This window comes from Ursus americanus, chromosome 21 (genome assembly GCF_024610735.1).
Source record: "Ursus americanus isolate L20-20 chromosome 21, mUrsAme1.1.p, whole genome shotgun sequence".
Lineage (NCBI taxonomy): Eukaryota > Metazoa > Chordata > Mammalia > Carnivora > Ursidae > Ursus > Ursus americanus.
The window spans coordinates 56,620,496-56,638,659 of NC_142147.1; the positions used below are offsets into that span (position 1 = coordinate 56,620,496).

Consider the following 18,164-nt stretch of genomic DNA (forward strand, 5'->3'; position numbering starts at 1 on the left):
TCTGGGTGGAATCTGGGAACAACAGCCGCTCGGGGGAAGAGATCGGAAGGGGGGTGCAGCCGAGGTGGGTTGGCCCGGGCCTGCAGGTGCAAGACCAGACGCGCTGGGGACGCCAGGGACAGCACGGTGACCGTAGTCGACACCGCCGTGCGGTATCTTTGCAAGCTGCCCAGAGAGAGTAGATCCTAAAACTCTTCCACACGAAGAGAAAACAGTTTCCGTAGCGAGACGAGGGCACGGGTCATCACGCTGCTCGCCTCGAGTGGTGTCGGATGTCTGCGGCAGCTCAAGAAAACACGTCAGGACAGAGCTCATGGAAACAAAACAAACAAAAACCTAAAACAAACAACCAGTTGCGAGGCCGTATTTGACGGCGGCGGACAGGCCGGCTGCCCTGACGATGGCGGAGCTGTCTCGCGTGTGTGCCGCTGTCCGGGTTCGTGGGAGTAGTGCGCTCAGTGCGTGCGGTTCCCTCCCGTAGCAGCCGTAGGTCAGCGATGCTAAGAATGGATACGTGCACTTGTCGCCCTCTCTTGGCAGCATCCCGCAGCTCCAGGCGCCCACCCCTCTGGCCCTCAGATGGCTCCGTCTGTCCGTCTGGCCCTGCTTCTTGCCATCTTGCTCAGCCTGGCGGAGACTTCCGCCTCTGTACCTGTCCGCCAGGTGAGACCTCCCTGCGCCCTCCCCACCTGCGGCGTCCCCAGTCACTGACCTCCTAGAAGAGCTTTCTCACTCTCTCGGGCGTTGGGTAGGACACATGACACAAGGGTCAGGAAGCAAAAATGTCCTAAGGATTGCCATGGCCCAGAGGTACAAAAAGATGCCTTCAGTGAGCTCCCGGTCATTCTAAGTTGTTCGGTCCCCAAGACTGGGCTCTGCCCCTAGGGTTTGTGCCAAGCCCTGGCTGATGCTGCTGGACCCAGGCCCACGGTCGGGGAGCCCCTGATTGGGAGCATGGGCTGTGGAGACCCTGCTGAATTTGGAATCCTGGTTCTGTGACTTTTTAGCTGCATGACTCCTGGCAAGTTGTCTAATTAATCTCTCTGTCCCTCCAAGTTCTTTGTAAAATCGCAGCACCGCCTCGCGGTTCACTGAGCTCCTCCATGCTGGGTGTACTCGCTGGCACATGACCTGATCCAGAGACCCCGGCGTGGCACTTCGCCACCCTGGGTTTGGGTTCCGCTACCGGCGTTGCTGCCAGGGTCCAAGTTTCTCGGAGCTTGCCGGGACCAGAGCCGGAGCTGGGCTGTCCCCCAGGGCCGGGACCCGGAGCGGGAGCTGGGCTGTGGGCGCGGAGCTGGTGCCAGGGTCGCACGCCCGGAAGGCACCGGCGCCGGGTTTTGTGGTCTGTGTTGCTGTCTTGAAACCTTTCATAGTGTTTGAGCAAGGGGCATATCTTCATTTTGCTCTGGGCCCCCTTCAATTATGTAGCCAGTCCTGCTTAGCCGTCTAGCAATGTAGCCTGTGTTTGAACCCGTGTGTGTGTGTGTGTGTGCGCGCGCGCGCACGTGTGTGTGTGAGAGAGAGAGAGATTCGTAACGATATGTAGAAGGCTTGTAGACGTGGTTTTACAGCTCTCTCTTCATTCCGAGCTGCTGCGTTTTAGGGAGGCTTCACTTTCCTCACTGGTGAAATGTGGATTAAGCAAACCCACCTGCCATGCTCATGGCAAAGTGGCCGCTGGCCCCCGTGAGCCCAGGCCTGTGGGATGCCTGCCACCCTTTCTGCCTGTCTGAGCCTTGATCTCTCCGTCTCTGTCCAGGGGCGAGGAGGCTGGACCCTCAACAGCGTGGGCTATCTCCTGGGTCCCGGTGAGTGAGCCCGCGCGGAGCGCTCTCCCTGCCTAGTGCCTACGGGCAGTGGGTGTGCGAGCCTGTGAAGACCCTCAGCTCACGGTCCCTGAAGTCCACGGGTTTTATTTCCAGACCCGTGTTGAGAGTTAGTCAAGGGGAGTGACGGGCGCGTGGGTCCCAGCTCACCGCTTGCTTGGTGTGCCTGCCTTAGTTCCCTCATCCGTGACGATGGGTACGATGGTGCCCCCTGCTGCCCACAGGGGCTTAGAACAACTCCTGGTGCGCAGGGGTGCCCCTGACACTCAGCGGTTACTCTCCGCTCCCCCCGCCCTGCCCCGCTCTCATGCTCCTTCACCCCGGGCTCCCCGGTTCCCCGCGAGCACCTTCGCCGAGCATGTGTTGCCTACGTGGCTGCGTGCGTCAGGGACAATGGAAGCCGTATGTCCCTGTGATGCTCCAGGCGGGGACCACTCAGTGGTCCAAGGAAACCCAGGCTCCCGGCACCGCGGGGCAGAGCAGCAAGGACTTGAGGTTTGGGTCCAGACGTAGGTGGGTTTGGCTGGGCTCCTAGTGCTGCCGCTTAGCAGTGGGGTCACGGTGGGCGACTGACTCGACTTCTCCGAGCCACAGCCTCCTCGCTTGGCCGTGCGGATGCTCGAAGCTCACTGTCCTACGGATTTGGTGGCAGTGCGCCGTGCAGGGAACGGTGTTACAGGACTGCTGGATTCCCTGTGTTACTGTTGCCATTTCATAGACCACGGGCCCTGTCTCTCCCCCCCCCCCAGTGCCCCACCTTCCTCAGAGCGCAAACCACGGCGGGAAGGAGAGGACAGCCCTGGAGGTCCTAGACCTGTGGAAGGCCATTGGTGAGTGAGTGTGGGGTTCCTCTCCACACCCTCCCCCGCGGGCCCACTGCTGGCCTTGGAAACTGGTGGACGTGGGCTCCATCCCTCCCTCTGCCACTTGCTGGTCCGGGGAGCCGGGGGAAGGGCAGTTCCCGGCCACGGCCACGTGACATGTCTGAGATTCCCCCTCCTTCCCATCACATCTCAAGGGAAAGAATCACAGGTGTGTGGAGGTTCAGACACCCACCCGGGGGCAGGCACGCCGTGAATGCAGCATGTGACCTGCACCGAACCCCCCCCACTGTTGTCGCCTGCCAGGCAATCACACGTATCTGGGGCCGGTTCCTCACCCTGGGCACCGGTGCCCATCACTCTGCTGTGGGCCGTCCATGTGCGGGACGTTTAGCGCCATCCCTGACCTCCACCCCCTTGGTGGCCGTAGCACCTCCCAGTTGTGACAATGACAGATGTCCCTGCACGTTACCAAATATCTCCAGGGGGCGGGGGGAGGGCAAAATGACCCAGGATGAGAACCACTAAGTACCACGAATGCCAAGGAAATAAAGGAACCACAGCCACGTTGCGTGGTACAAAGCGCCAGACCGAATGGCGCGGAGGCGTAATGACTTCCGGCCTTGTTCCCAGGGCTCCCCTATTCCCGCCCTCAGCGGCCCTCCAAGAGGAGCCTGAGGGAGACCTTCGCCAGACCAGAGACTGCAGGTGAGCACGGGAAACGTGGAGGGAACAGGAGACGGGGACGGGGCGTGGAGCATCTGTTCACGCTCAGCCATGTTCTACTCCCGTTCTGAGCTAGGGTTTTCTTAGAACGCCGGGTCCCTTTGCACCAGCTGAAACCTTATTCTAGAATGTGCTGTTTTTAGACCTTTGCATGGCGAGATCCTTCACGTCCTCCAGAAATCATTTTAGCCAGCCCCTCCGCCTTAGCGTCTCCTCCCGACTATTTGTCTGACATAAACCTACTTCTCTGTTCCTCTTGTCATCCCGTCTGATTTCCCTAGTGATGTTTGCCCGTATGTGCCTCTTTGCACCCTGTATTAGCTGCTTGTTCTCTGTCTTCTCCGAATAAAATCGAAGCTCCACGTGTGCAGGGACCCTCTCTGCCTCGCTCACTGCTTACGCACAAGCGATGATGCATCGTACGTGCTGGAAAATACTTGTGAAAGGCATGAATTAAACTCTCCAAGGGCAGGCTTCCCACTCAGCCATGACCTGAGTCTTCGCCTGCCTTCCCTCCTCCAGCTGGATCTTTACCCCAGTTCCATCTCCTTCAACCTGAAGCCTGTTTTTGGGAACGAACGCCATGCTTTCACTCCAGCTCTGCCAGCCCATCTGGAAGGCACTGGTCGGACATCCACCGGTGTCGGAGCTGACACACCTCCCTAGTTCACTGAGCCCCGCGCCAACCTTGGCTGCCCTCTGGCTCTTGAAAACACCCACCACCACCGCGTGTTGCGTGGGGTGGAGAAGGGCAATATGTGGGTAGATGCAAGGAAAGGAAGATTAGAGTGAGAAGGAAAGAGGGAGAGAGGACAGGGAGGGCCACTGGATTGTGACGAACCAAGCCGTCTTCCTCCCCCGTTTCATTCCCAGCCTGGACCCGTCTGGGTGGTGGCGGTGAGCTTAGCCCTTCAAAATTCGCCTCCTTCTCTCCCACAGATCTGGGCAAGCGCAGCGAGGAAGCCCCCAAGGAGGGAGATGCCCTGCGGTCCTAGACGTCTCCAAACCTCTGCTCTGTCTCCTCCTGAGCCCCTGTCTAGCTCCCTCCGCTGAGACCGAGATCATGAAATTAAGTCCCCACATCTCATGCAGAAAGTTCAGAGTGTTGGGAGAATTTTCTTGAAGTCGCCAGACGGCCTCAGGTTTCCCCAATTTGTCCTTGGAATAAGTGTAAAGCGTTGTTAACACACTCAAGAATTAATTCTGGAGCCGTTTAGGAGATGAGGGGTAATGAGGGAGTGTTTCCGTGGCCTGTGTGAAGTAACTGTGTTCTTTGGGAATCATCCCAATTGTAACACGAGCTGTTGACTAATATGGTGTGAACATCCCATTTGCCTCTGAGAGTCTGTGAAGTCTTGACTCAGAAAGATTCTGCCAAGTAGTAGGCTTGCCTTCCCTCCTTCCCCCACCCCAGCCGAGCGCCCTCCAGCCGGAAAAGGGGAGAGGTACTTGGAGCAGAGTGGAGAGAATAAAACATTTCTTTTCAAATAATCCATGGTTTCTCGTGTTAGCATGGGAATTCGTGGCGGGGGCCAAGTCGAGGCTCAGAGTGTCAGGTGTGCGGTTGGGAGACTATATGCTGTTGGGGGCAGTGGATCTCGGATTATCTCATGAGAAGGCCTAATCACATTTCCAGTTTCCGCCAGCTGTTCGTACCCGGATACCGGACCTACTCTCCGTCCATTAGTTCCTTCGTTTTAAAACTTTTACATATTTTGAAGCTATGTTTTGTCATCATATAAGTTTATAGGTTTTATAAATTTCTGGAGGAATCTTTTTATCATTACGAGATGCCTCCCTCTATCCCCTTTAATGCCTTTTGCTTTTGGACTGATCTGGGGGTCGCATGTCTGGTGCCTCGATGACTGTGGGTAGGAGGCTGGGTTCAGCTGGGGCAGCTGCCCCAGTGCCTGTATGGTAGTCAGGCATTAAGGCTCCGGCCTTAATATCTGGGACATTCATTGAGGCCAAGCTGCTGTAACAAAGAGCCCCCAATATGCCGTAGTGCAAAGATACACATTTATTCATGCGCTCACGGAACGGTCCAGAAGGAGGCAGTGTGGGGCTGGCAGGATGGCTCTGCTGCCTTTGGCCGTGAAGCTTCATCTCTGAGTCCGTTCGAGAGGGATGCTTCCCCGCCTCTGTGAGAAAGGAGGCCAGAGGGGCCACACCCGATTCTTCCAAAGAAAAGTCTGAAAGGCACAGGTGGTGTTTCTTCACACACCTATGCATGACTATGCGCATCACAGGGAGGCTGGGGACCACCGTCCGGAGCTGGGGGTACCGTCCCACTTAAGACACTAAATACTGCTGGAGATGGATGGCGGTGGGTAGTCAGTCACACGGAGTTGCCGTCGTCCTTCGGATTTGCCTCTTTCTCAGCAACACCACGTGGTGGGGACAGCTCACGCAGGACTCTGACGTTCCTGGATCTCCGGCCGTATGCGATCTAATATCAGAAATCTCATTTAAAGCCCTTAGCAACTTTAAATAGCAGAGTGGGAGGACAGAGGCGGCATCAAGCCTCAGGGACAAAAGAAGACCCAGGCCCTGCCTTTGAGGGTCTCACAAAGGGAGAAACCAGACAAACGAGTTGACAGATGCAGGGTGGGGACAAGCTTTGAGAGCAGGGGCACAGGGACCAGGACAAGGAGCCTCTGAGCAGCTTTGGGAGGGCAGAGACCACTTGGGATGCTGTAATCCTGGAAGGTGGTCAGAAGCAGTCACGTTCTGGGTGTGTGTCAAGGCAGAGCTGCTTGGACTCCCCAGCGGACTTGCGGTGGGATTTGAGAAAGCAGTCAAGGATGAATCCCTGCTTTCTGGTCTAAGCAAATGGAGGGATGGAGCTGCCCTTGAGGGTGATGGGAAGGGTGCACGGCAGGTTTTGGAGGAAGAGCAGGAGCTCGACGTGGGACACGGTAAGCCTGAGATGCTTACTGGTTATGCAGCTGGGGTGGGGGATGGGAGTTGGACGTGCGAAGCTGGAGCTCAGAGGAGGGGTGCAGAATGGGTATATGATTTGGAGCATTGTCGGTACTCAGATGGTGAATAGAGGAGAGAAGGGGTCTAAGCACAGAGCTCTGGGAATTCGATAGATTGCCGGTCCCCATGATGTTCAGAGACCAGGGAGAGAACAGGAAGTGGAGTGAGGTTAAAGAGGGCAGGGGCACTGCCGTTATTGGGGGTGACAGACTCACGGGTATGGGTTCATGGAGTGTGGGGCAGAGGGTTGAGAGCGAGTCATGGGGCCAGGAGCACCAGCATGGCGTCAGCCAAGAATTACAATCACAATAATGTCAGAGGTGGGAGCTCAGCCCTGCAGGGAGGGAGGGTGAATGCCTGAAGGACACTCAGAGGAGGCTGGGGGTGAGGCAAACTCTCCTTGGAGGAGACATTTCAGGAGTTGGGAGGCAACGGGGGTATTGCAGTAGGGGATATCCAGTGTTGGGCTATGTCTGGGGCCTGGGGGCTGAGGCGTGGCTGGGGGTGGGGAGGGGGACAACTAGCTTTCTTTTGGAAACGGACAAAAACATAGGAATAGGATATTTTGAGATGCATCCTTGTGGCCCCAAGGCAGATGATCAGTCTGAGAGCGCAGAGGTGAAGGAGGAAGGGTCGGGGTCTTGTCCGGGTGCTGGAATTTTACCCATCCTGGTGGGGGCTTGGAGCCCCACAGAGGGCTGGTCCTAATGTCGACTACATGGGGCTCATACCGCATGCAATATACTCATACTAGAAGAATCCCCATTGTTCGTCTTCAATCCGAATGTACTTGGATATCCCAAATGTGGCATGGGACATACTTCTGCCAAAAATTGTTTGTGGCTTCTCCGAAATTCACATTCACCTGGGCACCTGGAATTTTCACTTGCTGATGATCGAAAGCCAGGACAGCTTCCTTCCCAGAGTGCCATCGGTACCTGACTGTCCAGGATGCTGTTCACTGCCCCAGACCAGTTGTGGGGTCAGAGTCCCATCCCTAGACATCAGTCCTCACTCCTGCCCTCGGGCTTGGGAAGGAAAGGGCTGATGCCAGAGAGAAGACTCAGCTCTGCCCAACCTCTCAGCACAGCTCAGCAGTCTCCCTCCCAGGCTGGACGGCTAGGCCACCAAAGGCCACTCCCTGGACTGGTCTTGGCATCGGAGTCTATATGCAGAGTGAGGGGGAAGCTGGACCAGAGCCCTGGAGCTTCCCCCACACCTCCCCTGCAGGGAGTGGGGGAGGGGAGCAAGTCCCTATAGCCTTCCACGTGTCCTTATGATGAATGACTGAGTCCTAGTGAGCAGAGACAGTTGCCTGGGCCCAGAGATCAGGTGAGGGACACATGTGAGTAAGGGGAAGGCCATGGTCCCTCCTTCATGAAGTTTCCCAAACTGGTGTCTTAAAAATACTTAATTAGGTGGCACTTGGCTGGCTCAGTCAGTGAAGCATGTGATTCTTGATCTCGGGGTTGTGAGTTTGAGCCTCCCATTGGACGTAAAGAATACTTAAAAATAAAATCTTAAAAAAAAAACTTAATTAAAAAAACCTTTAAATTGTGGCAAATACACGTAACATGCAATTTACCATCTTTTTTTTTTTTTTAAGATTTATTTATCTATTTTAGAGAGAGAGAGAGAGAACGCCAGCAGAGGGAGGGTCAGAGGGAGAGGGAGAAGCAGACCCGAGCTGAGTGCGGAGCCCGACTTGGGATGGACCCTGAGATCAGGACCTGAGCCGAAACCAAGTGTCAGATGCTTAACCAACTGAGCCACCCAGGCGGCCCTGAAATTTACCATCTAAAATGTGTGTAAGTGTCCAGTTAAGCGGCATGAAGGACATTCACACTGTGCAACCATCACCACTATCTGTAGAGCGCTTTCCATCTTGCAAAACGGAAGCGCCGCCCGCATTAGAGGACCACTCCCAGGACCCCGGCCCAGCCCCCGCACCGCGGTCCTGCTTCGGTCTTGAGTCACAGCATCGGTCCTCTCGGGTCTGCATCATCTCACTTAGCATCCCTGTCGTGGGTGTGGTCGGACTTTCTTCCTTTTAAGGCTAAATGCTCTTCCATATCTCCTGGGTGCTTAAGAAAAAAATCTGTCGAAGCCCCACCCTAAACTAAGTAAATCAGACCCCATGATCCGAGGGTGGGGCCAGCCGCGGCGGTCTTGTTTGTTCTCGGTGTTTCTGGTCAACGCTGGCTGAGAACCGCAGGTGTGGCGAGTGCTTCCTTCCACTCTGGTTTCCAAGGGGGTTTAACTTGGAGGCCCCGATCTGAGGTTTTCCTTAGTAGGATTATAATGAAGGGAGCGTTAACCGTGGATTAGTCCGTCCCCGAGGGCGTTGGGGCTGGAACAGGTCAGCCTCTGGCTTCCTGGACTTGGCCAGGTTTATCAGCTGGAGCCAATACCCCTGTTCCGGGGTTTCGCAGCCTCGGCGCTCCGGACGTTCTGGTTGGGATCTCTCTTTCTGTGGCGCCGTCCTGCGCGTGACAGGGTGTGGAACAGCGTCCTGGTCTCTACGGACAAGACGGCAGGAGCACCCTCTCCCCAGCTGTGACAGCCAAGCATGCCCTAGACATTGTTGACTGTTCAAGCGGTACAAAATTACCCTGAACTGAGAAATTATCCTACCCTAAAGGATACTAACTCATGGGGCCCAATAAGGACACAGCTAATGCAAAAAATCAACAAAGCATAAAAAAGCTGGGGGGGACACCTGGGTGGCTCAGTCGGTTAGGCGGCCGATTCTCGATCTCAGCTCGGGTCTTGATCTCAGGGTCGTGAGTTCGGTTCCGTGCTGGGTGTGGAGCCTACTTGAAAATATAAAATAAATAAAATAAAATAAAATAAAATAAAATAAAATAAAATAAAATAAAATAAAATAATAAAATAATAAAATAATAAAATAAAATAATAAAATAAAATAAAATAATAAAATAATAAAATAAAATAAAAATAAAATAAAATAAAATAAAATAAAAAAACAAAACAAACCAGATTCATGAAGGTTCTCAACTAGGGCAAGTGCGCCCCCCAGGGGACAATTGGGCACCGGGTGTGGACATTCGGGTTGTCCAGGCGGGGGGGGGGGGGGGGCTCCTGGCGTCCGGTGGGCGGAGCAGGGCTGCCGTTCGGCATCCTGGGAGGCACGGCACAAACCTCACAACGGACGATCGTGGGGCCCAAAGCCAGGCTGAGACGGCGCGGCTCAGGCCTCAGAGCCCGGGGGTGTGGTGCTGGCTGGTTCCGGACAGGCCTCTGAAGAACGTTGGAACCAAGCACGAGGGTCAGCCGTGCCTGCACAGGGCAGACAGAGCCTTCCAGACCGCGGAGCAAGACCGTGTGGGTCCCAGAGCAGAAGCGCGCCAGGCTTGCTCGGGCAGCTGCGAGGCAGCTGGGGAGGGGGCTGAGGAAGGGAGAGCGTCTGCAGGCGAGATGCTGAAGGCCACTGGGTGCTGGGAAAGGGCAAGACTTCTCCTCCACGTGCTCTGCAAACCGTGCTTCGGTTCCGAAGGGGGGAGTGAAATGTGCGCCTGGGGTCTCATTGCGCAGCCTGGGGCAGTGGGGAGCACAGCCCTCGAGGGCAGGAGGGCGGAGGGGCACCATTCTGGAAGCGGCTGCAAAGGTCTGGGTTCCAGAGAGATTAGAAGAGGCAGCACTGAGGGACGAGTGGTCAGATTCGGAATCCCATGTGGTGGCCAGTCACCCATGCACTGGACTCAGGATGAAAGGAAAGAGTTTATGTGGCCAGAAAACCACCATCCCGCTCTCAAGGAGTCTGACGTTTGCAGGGTTTAGAGACTCCCTTCAGCCCCCCATGGACTGAAGCCAGAATCACCCAAAGCTGGGAGCCTTCCAGTTCATCTGAAATGTTACACAAGAAAGCTCACTATCTGAGTGGATTTATTATGATTTGATGGACACCGAGAGCTTCCAGAATTGTAACCAGTCACGCCCAACCCTTGATTAAAATTCACACAGTAACATGCAGACCCACCATGATAGCTTTTCAGAATTTATGAGATCTAATTCAGGGGGACAAGAAGGTCCACGGAGAAATCTCGTGTATCTCAAAACCACCGTCCCCACCAGGGAGAAAAGGAATATGCAGAGCGTGTCTGCGAGCTTTTGTTTGCTTTCCGTTGCTTTTATAAAAGGGTAAATTGATGAATATCAAATCAGTGATTTCATCTAGTTTGAGCAAAGTTTTAAGGTATTAATCCCCAAATATTGAAAAATAGTAAAAATAAGTTTTAAAAAATCACCAGTGTTCCTTATGTATCAATAATTAACTTTTCATTTCTCAGTACCTTGGATTGGATAATATGTTAGGGCTTTGCTTGAGCTCGATTATTTTTTTCCAAAGATTTTATTTTTTATTTTTAAGTTATCTCTATACCGAGTATGGGGCTCGAACTCACAACGTCAAGATCAGCAGTCGCATACGCCGCCGAATGAGCCACCCTGGGACCCTGCACTAGATTACATCACTGGTTGATACCACTCTTCACACGTTCTGGACTTCAGGAGTCAGACTTGCCTTCGGCATTTAGGAAAAGCTCGGCCTGCGAACTTGATAGATGTCGGACTTTTCTCTACTTGGAGGCAACCTCAGGTTTTCTAAATATGTTCTTCTCACGCTTTGCCTTGTCAGCTCATTTTAGATAAAATCTTGACCCAAAGTGCTTAAAACTTGCAGCCCTACGTTCCCTGACTCCTTTGAACACTTCAGGCACATGACAAATAATTCAGTAGACCAGGAAAACCAATATTGTTCCCAAGTAGACTTATTTTAATAATTGTTTTTTTTTTCTCGTGATGGAGTTTCAGTGGGAAATGCAATCCACGCCACCATCTTAAATGGTTCATTCCATGGCCTTAAACTAATCCTTGGACTGATGAGGTAACAGGAAGTCTGGGGTTTCTCTAACTGTATATAAACAGAGCTGTGTGTTTCGGCTCAAGGCTGTTGGAGAGCCCGTCTCAGAGGCGAGGAGGCTGGAGGCGTGAAGACGAGAACGAGGTAAGTTACGGGTGGGGACGGCGAAGGGTGCTTGGAACCTGGGTCGGATGGAGGTTGGTACCAGGAGGATTTGGGTCTATATTCACTACGCATTATCTCCCAGGTCTTGCGAAAGCAAGGATCTTCCCATACCCTATTATTAACTGTGAATCATCGTGGTGTGGTATGTGTGGTTTGTACTTGGAACCAGGGTTTTTCAATCTCAGATGGTATTTTTGGCCAGATAATTTTTTTGTTGTTTTGTTTGGGGGAGGGGAGTTGGGGGGCTGTCCTGTGCCTTGCAGGATGTTTAGCGGTATCCCCCCCACCCGCCTCTCCCATGCCGGGGTTATGACAACCAAAAATGTCTTCAGACGCTGCACAGGGTCCCGAGGTGCCAGGGGAGTAGGGCAAGTGACCCTTAGTTGAGAATCTCAGCTCTAAATGCTGGTCACTCCACTGGGTGAAGATGTGCCGGACATGCCCTCGGCACCCTCTTATTTTATCCTCAGACAATGTAAGAGGCAGATTTATCGTCCCCATGTCATGGAGAAGGGTTATGGCCGCCCAAGAGCTGATTGACTTGCCTAACAGCGAATTAAAGCTAAAACAACACTGAGCGGAAGCAGGCTTCCCCAATAACTGGAATAGGACAAAAGTCGACAGATTTTAGGCAAACGTGTTCGCTTTGAACTCTGTGTGGCACGTGCTTCCCCTGAGATTTCTAAACTTGCCATACTGTTGCTTAAAAACACATCGCTGGGTTTTTGCTATCCTCAGGGTAAAAATCAGACCTTTAAATAAGGACCTTTTTATCAACCTATTAGCCCAGCCAGGATTAAAGCCCCTTTCTCTACCCGGGTGCCACGTGGCTCTCAGTGGCCTGCCAAGTACCCCCAGTCTTCTGTCCCTTCCTCAGGTTGACCCCTGATCTCTCACTAGAAGGAAAGTGTGGGTTGCATTTTTTAAAAAGATTTTATTCATTTATTTGACAGAGCACAAGCAGGGGGAGCAGCAGGCAGAGGGAGGGGGAGAAGCAGCCTCCCCGGCTGAGCAGGGAGCCCGATCGCCCAACAAATGAGCCACCCAGACGCCCCACATAGCTGTTGTTCTTGGAACAAAATGGTTATCTGCAGAGTATCAGGGTGGCTCTTGCCTTTGGAAGCTGGGTTGAAAACCTCCTGAAAGCTCTTCTCTTAAAATCTTGCTTCTTTGAAAATTTCTAAGAGCACTGGATTTTAAATCCGTTTTCTGGGATGAGATTAAGTATTTAACCCATAGAGACCGAGAGCAGATTAATGGATTGCCAGGGGCTGGGGGTGGGCGGGGGAAGGGGCAGTGCCTGCTCCATGGGGACAGGTTTTCCTTTGAGGGGGGTGAATAGATTCTGGAACTAGACAGTGCTGAATGGTTGCATAGCATTGCAAATGTGAGTAGTGACCCAAAGTTGTGCGTTTTAAGAGTTAAAATGGTGAATGTTGTGTTATGTGTATCTTACCACCGTAAAAGTATCTGTTAACCCTGTTAGGATTCTCTGGAGTCCTCCCCTTCCTGGAACAAAGCAATACCCTGGGATCAACAAGGAAATGCGTTGGGGGACAGTCTCAGATTAATATTTCCAATGTTACTACACCACGTGAAATTCTCAGGTTGTAAATATTTTTCTGTATTCTGCAGAATTTTAGCTAATACAGTTTTGCCTGGTATGTTGTCCTGATGGAAAGCTATGAAGACTGACATTGTTAAAATGGATTTCAGGAGCTTTACACATAGTTATATTTAATTTATAGTAAAGGATGATATTGTCCCAACTTACAGATGAGAAAATTGAGCCCACCTCTATACATTTAGAGCTCAGAATCCAGGGGGCCATTCAGACATTTAAACCACCATTTACTATAAAGGTGGACATTGGAAAAATAATAGTGGGGGTTACTTTCCACGGTATTAAATACAGGACGAGTTGGGGATGGTGTCTAGTGTTGGGGCAAAGGGTTTGGAGGGGAGAGGGAGGTAAGAAGTTAAACTAATCTGGTTCATTCCTTCCCCCCCCAGACTTCTGAACAAACAGCGGGCCAGTTGCTGAGGAAAACCAGAGTAAATCCCTTTAGGGAGGTCATAATTAGGCACCAGCTTCCAGAGCGTTTGCAGCGTCATGCTGGAAAATTCTCCGGTAAATATGGCTGCAGACCAGACATGTCCAGGGGGTCAGGAGAAACCCCGAGGCGGCCCCGGGTCACAGCTGCCGCGGTCTGTGCCATCGCGGGGAGCCCTCGCTGGGGGGCAGGACGGCAGCCGTGAGACATGGCACGTGAGCTTCAGGGCGTTCACCAGCTCGGAGAAGTCGGACCCCCTCGAGGACCTGAGGAGGCTGTCTGAGCTGTGCTACCTGTGGCTGAGGCCGGACCTCCACACCAAGGAGCAGATCCTGGACACGCTGGTGATGGAGCAGTTCATGATCTCCATGCCTCGGGAGCTCCAGGTCCTAGTCAAGGAAAGCGGTGTGCGGAGCTGCAAAGATTTGCGGGACCTGCTGAGAGGCAACCAGACCCCCAGGAAATGGGTGAGCAGGGCTCCCTGATGGGAACGGGGAAGGGGAGCCGGTGCGGGGGCTGCACGGTGCCCCTGGACTGGGAAGGACACAGGGTCGGTGGCTTTCGTGTGGGAGACGGTGTGCCCCTCAGGAGACCCTTGGCAACGTCTAGGGACATCTCTGGCTGCCACGACAGGGAGGAGAGGGGAGGTGACTAGCATCTGGTGGGTTTCAGGAGTCTGCGCGCTTTACCGTCATTCCCCCTGCCCGACCTCTCGTGGGGACAGTTGTGTAAAGGACATTCCAGAGGCTCCAGGAGAAAGGAACCTGAAACCAGTCCAGTCCATTACATTACAGTTCTTGACCTCGCCAGAGACCCTCTCAAGGGCGGTCCTACTGGACTAGGGCAGCTACAATTTACAGAGAGGCGCGCCGAACACGTTGCCATGGTAACTAGAGTCCCGGGATGATGCTGAGGAAAGAAGGGGAGTGGGATGGTAGGCTTTCGGCTCCATTAGGGTCTCAGATCTACCAGTGACTCTGGGATGGACCATTCTTGGGGGCTTTCCTGGGCATCGTAGTGTTTAGTGGCATCCTTGATGTCAAGGGCAACCTCCCCCAGTTCTGAAAGTCAACAAAACGAAATCTCTGGTGGTTGCCAAATGTCCCTCCGATGGCGTCAAAATGGCTCGCAGGTAAGACTCCGACCAGGTAAGACCTTTTCCATCGTGGTGGCGGGAGTGCGCCTGTATGCTTTGTAGAGGAAGCAAGGGTCAGAAGGATCTAGGAGGGGATGGGACCTGGGGCAGCACCAGTCATGGGGCGACGGCTCCTCTGGAGGTCGTTCTGTAAGCGGGCAGGAGAGGACACAGGTCCAACATGGCAGTCCTTTCCCTGAGCGCCCCGGCAGGTGACGAGATTCTCCCGCCGAGAATGGGAATTATGAGCTTCGACAACACTGTGGGAGAATAGCCTTGGGAACTCTAACGTGTCACTCTGGGATAGATCGAGGAATCCCGAAGGCGGGCTGAGTGAGATGTAAGCCAAACGCGGGAAGTGTCGCTTGGGCGCGGTGTTGGACTTCTCAGCGCGCCACGCGTCCCGTGCGGGGTCAGGAGGGGCGAGGCTGGCTTTAGGACGGCGGTTTGAGGGCTGAGTCCTAGCCGAGGCGCTGGGGGAAACGGGGAGGCGAGGTGTTGTGGTTGATTAGATATCGTGGCTAGGCCGGTGGTCGTCCAGCCCAAGAGGGTGGGCTAAGTCCACCTTCACCCCTAGGCTGCATCTGACTCCGGAGACGTTTCTCGTCGTCACAACTTGGGAGGTTGCCATTTTAAACAAGTAATGCCAACAGAGTGTGGGCGTGTGGTAGCTTCATACAGGGAGCTATGTTCTGGCTCTCTGAGTCTGATCTTGCTTGACTCTTGCCCCCCCAGACCATAGTCACCTTACAAGGACAGGAATTTCTTGTGCAAAATTCAGATGCTCAGATGGCCGAAGCTAAGGTCAGTGACACGGACCTGGTGACGGACTTGTCCAAGAAGCCCCGATTGCCTGTGAGTGAGACACGTCCAGAGGGCAGCCAGAAGGTCAGCGGAGAGCTGCAGAATTTGCCAGGAGTCAGTGAGCCATCGAGGGGGCCGGTGAGTGGGACGCCCTCCCCCATCTCTAGGGAGCGGTGGCAGAAGGTACGAGAAGACGTGGTGGCTGTGGCTGCCGGAGTAGTTGGGATAGCGTCAGAGCACAGAACCGGACCCCTTTACCCTGGGGATTCCCATGGATGCATCAAGCCCGTAGACATTTCTGAGCCTCTGGGGAGAAAGAAAGCATCTCAATGAAGTGCTAGGTAGTTTGCTACAGGCTAACGAACCGAGGGCTGATTTTTCCATAGCCGATTTCCTCACACATTCCATGAAATGACAGTCGGACAAAGGACACGTCTGGGAATAGCGTCAGTACCTTACATTAAGGGAGTGGTTCTCACCTGGGGTCATTTTGCCTCTGGAAGACATTTGCAAATGTCCGGAGACATTTGTGGTTGTCAGAATGGAGGTGGGGTTGGAGGGTGACTTGACGTGCAGTGGCTGGAAACCAGGTCAGTCATCCCACGACGCACGGGACGGCCCCGCAGCAGGGAAGCATCCAGCCAAAATGTCGGTAGTGCTGAGCAGGGACCCGGGGACCTAGAGCCACCCTGCTTCCCGAGTCGCTGGGGAATCAAGCGTAAACGGTGGGTGGACGTGATTTAAAGGTTCGGTGGGTACTGACTGACGACGGGGAGTGATGAGTGGCCCAAAGGAAGTCTGGGCACATCACAACACGGTATGATTGAGAAAGTCGGGGTCTCAGATTAGGGAGATGGGCAGGACGCGGAAAGCAGAGACGAGAGCTTCCCACGCCCCAAGTTCGACACGTTGGTAACGCACTTGCCTGTCCATTGTCAGGGACAGAACGTTCTCCTGCTGGAGACCGTTCCTGGGAGAGGTGTGCAGGAGGGTCTGAGCCCCAAGGAGAACTTGAAGAAGAATCTGATGGAAGATCCGGAAGAGACGGCAATAGTGAAATCCCAAGAGCCTCAGCTTCTAGAAGGTCCTGGTGAGCACGGAAACGGGGAATTCAGCAGAGTTAGTGGCTCTTTCTACGCTGGGAGGGGGCTGGGGATCGAGCATTGACATCTCTTGGGGGGAGAGAGCTCTGAAATGTCAAGCCTTCTCCGTCACTGACTTTCCAGTGTCCTACGTACAATCCCCAGGTTTGTTGGTTGATGGGAGGTTCTCAGCCCACAGCAGTGTTCGGTTCAGACGAGGCTGGTGTCACTGAAAATGCTCTTTCTCAAGTGTTGTGTGCTAACCGTTCTTTGGACAGATTCCATGAGGGCGAAGGGTGGGAAGAATCTCCAAGAAGGCACCGGTATTACGAATGTGGATGTCGACACACCTTCCGCCCACGTTTCAGAGAGGCAGATTTCCACTTGCAGTGGGAACAGAACAGATTCTCAGAAGAAGAGTCCAAGAAATCCCAAAAGGAGAAAACTGGACAACACCTCCATTTCTGAAGAAGGGAGCCCGTATTTGGACAAAGGAGAATTCTCAGCTCAACCTGCATCCAATTCAGTCCATCCTGTTGGGAAAGAAGCCCCGGGACAGACACCAACCGTGTGCAGCATATGCAAGAAAGGATTTCGTTATAAATCTCAGTTTTACATTCACTGGAGGACACACACGGGAGAGAGGCCTTTCAAATGCGAGGCCTGTTCTGGGGCTTTCCTGCAGCCTTCAGACCTCCAAGTCCACCAGCGAATCCACACAGGCGAGAAGCCCTACTCCTGCGAGCTCTGCCCCAAGACGTTCACCCACGACTCCACCCTGCGGAGTCACCGGAGGGTCCACACCAAGGAGAAGCCTTACCCGTGTGAAGACTGCGGGAGAGCTTTCAGCCACAAAGGCAACCTCAACGTCCACCGACGCACGCACTCGGGGTTAAGGCCCTACACGTGTCTCGAGTGTAACAGCAGCTTTCGTCAGCTGGGAACTTTTAAACGCCACCAGAAAACACATTCAAAGTGAGTGCCTGATGATTCCGCGATCAGGTCCGAGGCCCTTCTGCCCCAAGAAGGAAGTTAATGGTGATCTGTCACCGATTTTACAAAAATGCCACGGGACATCTTGAGCACTTAGGAGGTTTCTGGAACACAACAGATGTCCCGTAAAGGTTAATTGTGAGGCTCTTGGGATGACATCTTCCCTATTGGTGTTCATTTTCTGTTTGATTACGTCCCGTTGTTCCCTCGTAAGCTTTTTGGTTTATGTTGCTATTCTTGCCATGAAGGCAAGTCTCATTTTCAGTATTTCCTTATAAAATTGTGGCTGCGGATTGTCTCCCTGTTATCCTTTATTTCCTTGTAAAATAGGCTGATCCAAGGAGGGCAGCCAGATTACATAAACAGGAGATACCCAGTGACATTCGAATTTCAGATGAACACGTTTGAAATACAAACACATCCCGAATTATTTATCAAATATCACTGAGCAATGTATTTTTTTTTTAAAGACTTTATTTATTTGAGAGAGAGCGCCCACCCACGAGTGAGGGGGAGGGGCGGAGGGAGAAGGAGGAGAAGCAGGCTCCCCACGGAGCAGGACCCTGCGATCAGGACCTGAGCCGAAGGCAGACGCTTCACCGACTGAGCCACCCAGGCGCCCACAACTTTTTTTAAAAAGACATTTTTTAGAGAAGGTTTAGATTCCCAACAAAACCGAGCACATTTGCTA

The 18,164-nt window shown here is 53.3% G+C and overlaps 2 protein-coding genes across 2 annotated transcripts; both read left to right on the forward strand.

Moving 5' to 3' along the window:
* The first annotated feature begins 453 nt into the window (after positions 1–453).
* On the forward strand, positions 454–4,867 carry GALP (galanin like peptide). Its single transcript, XM_045774244.2, has 5 exons — positions 454–663; positions 1,763–1,811; positions 2,579–2,659; positions 3,284–3,358; positions 4,316–4,867. Exons 1-5 carry the CDS (start codon positions 580–582, stop codon positions 4,369–4,371), a joined length of 345 nt encoding a protein of 114 aa, XP_045630200.1. The 5' UTR covers positions 454–579; the 3' UTR covers positions 4,372–4,867.
* Positions 4,868–13,169: 8,302 nt separating this feature from the next.
* LOC123777529 (zinc finger and SCAN domain-containing protein 5B) lies at positions 13,170–17,887 on the forward strand. The gene is made up of 4 exons (XM_045774250.2): positions 13,170–13,926; positions 15,330–15,536; positions 16,338–16,488; positions 16,759–17,887. Exons 1-4 carry the CDS (start codon positions 13,519–13,521, stop codon positions 17,457–17,459), a joined length of 1,467 nt encoding a protein of 488 aa, XP_045630206.2. The 5' UTR covers positions 13,170–13,518; the 3' UTR covers positions 17,460–17,887.
* Positions 17,888–18,164: the final 277 nt, after the last annotated feature.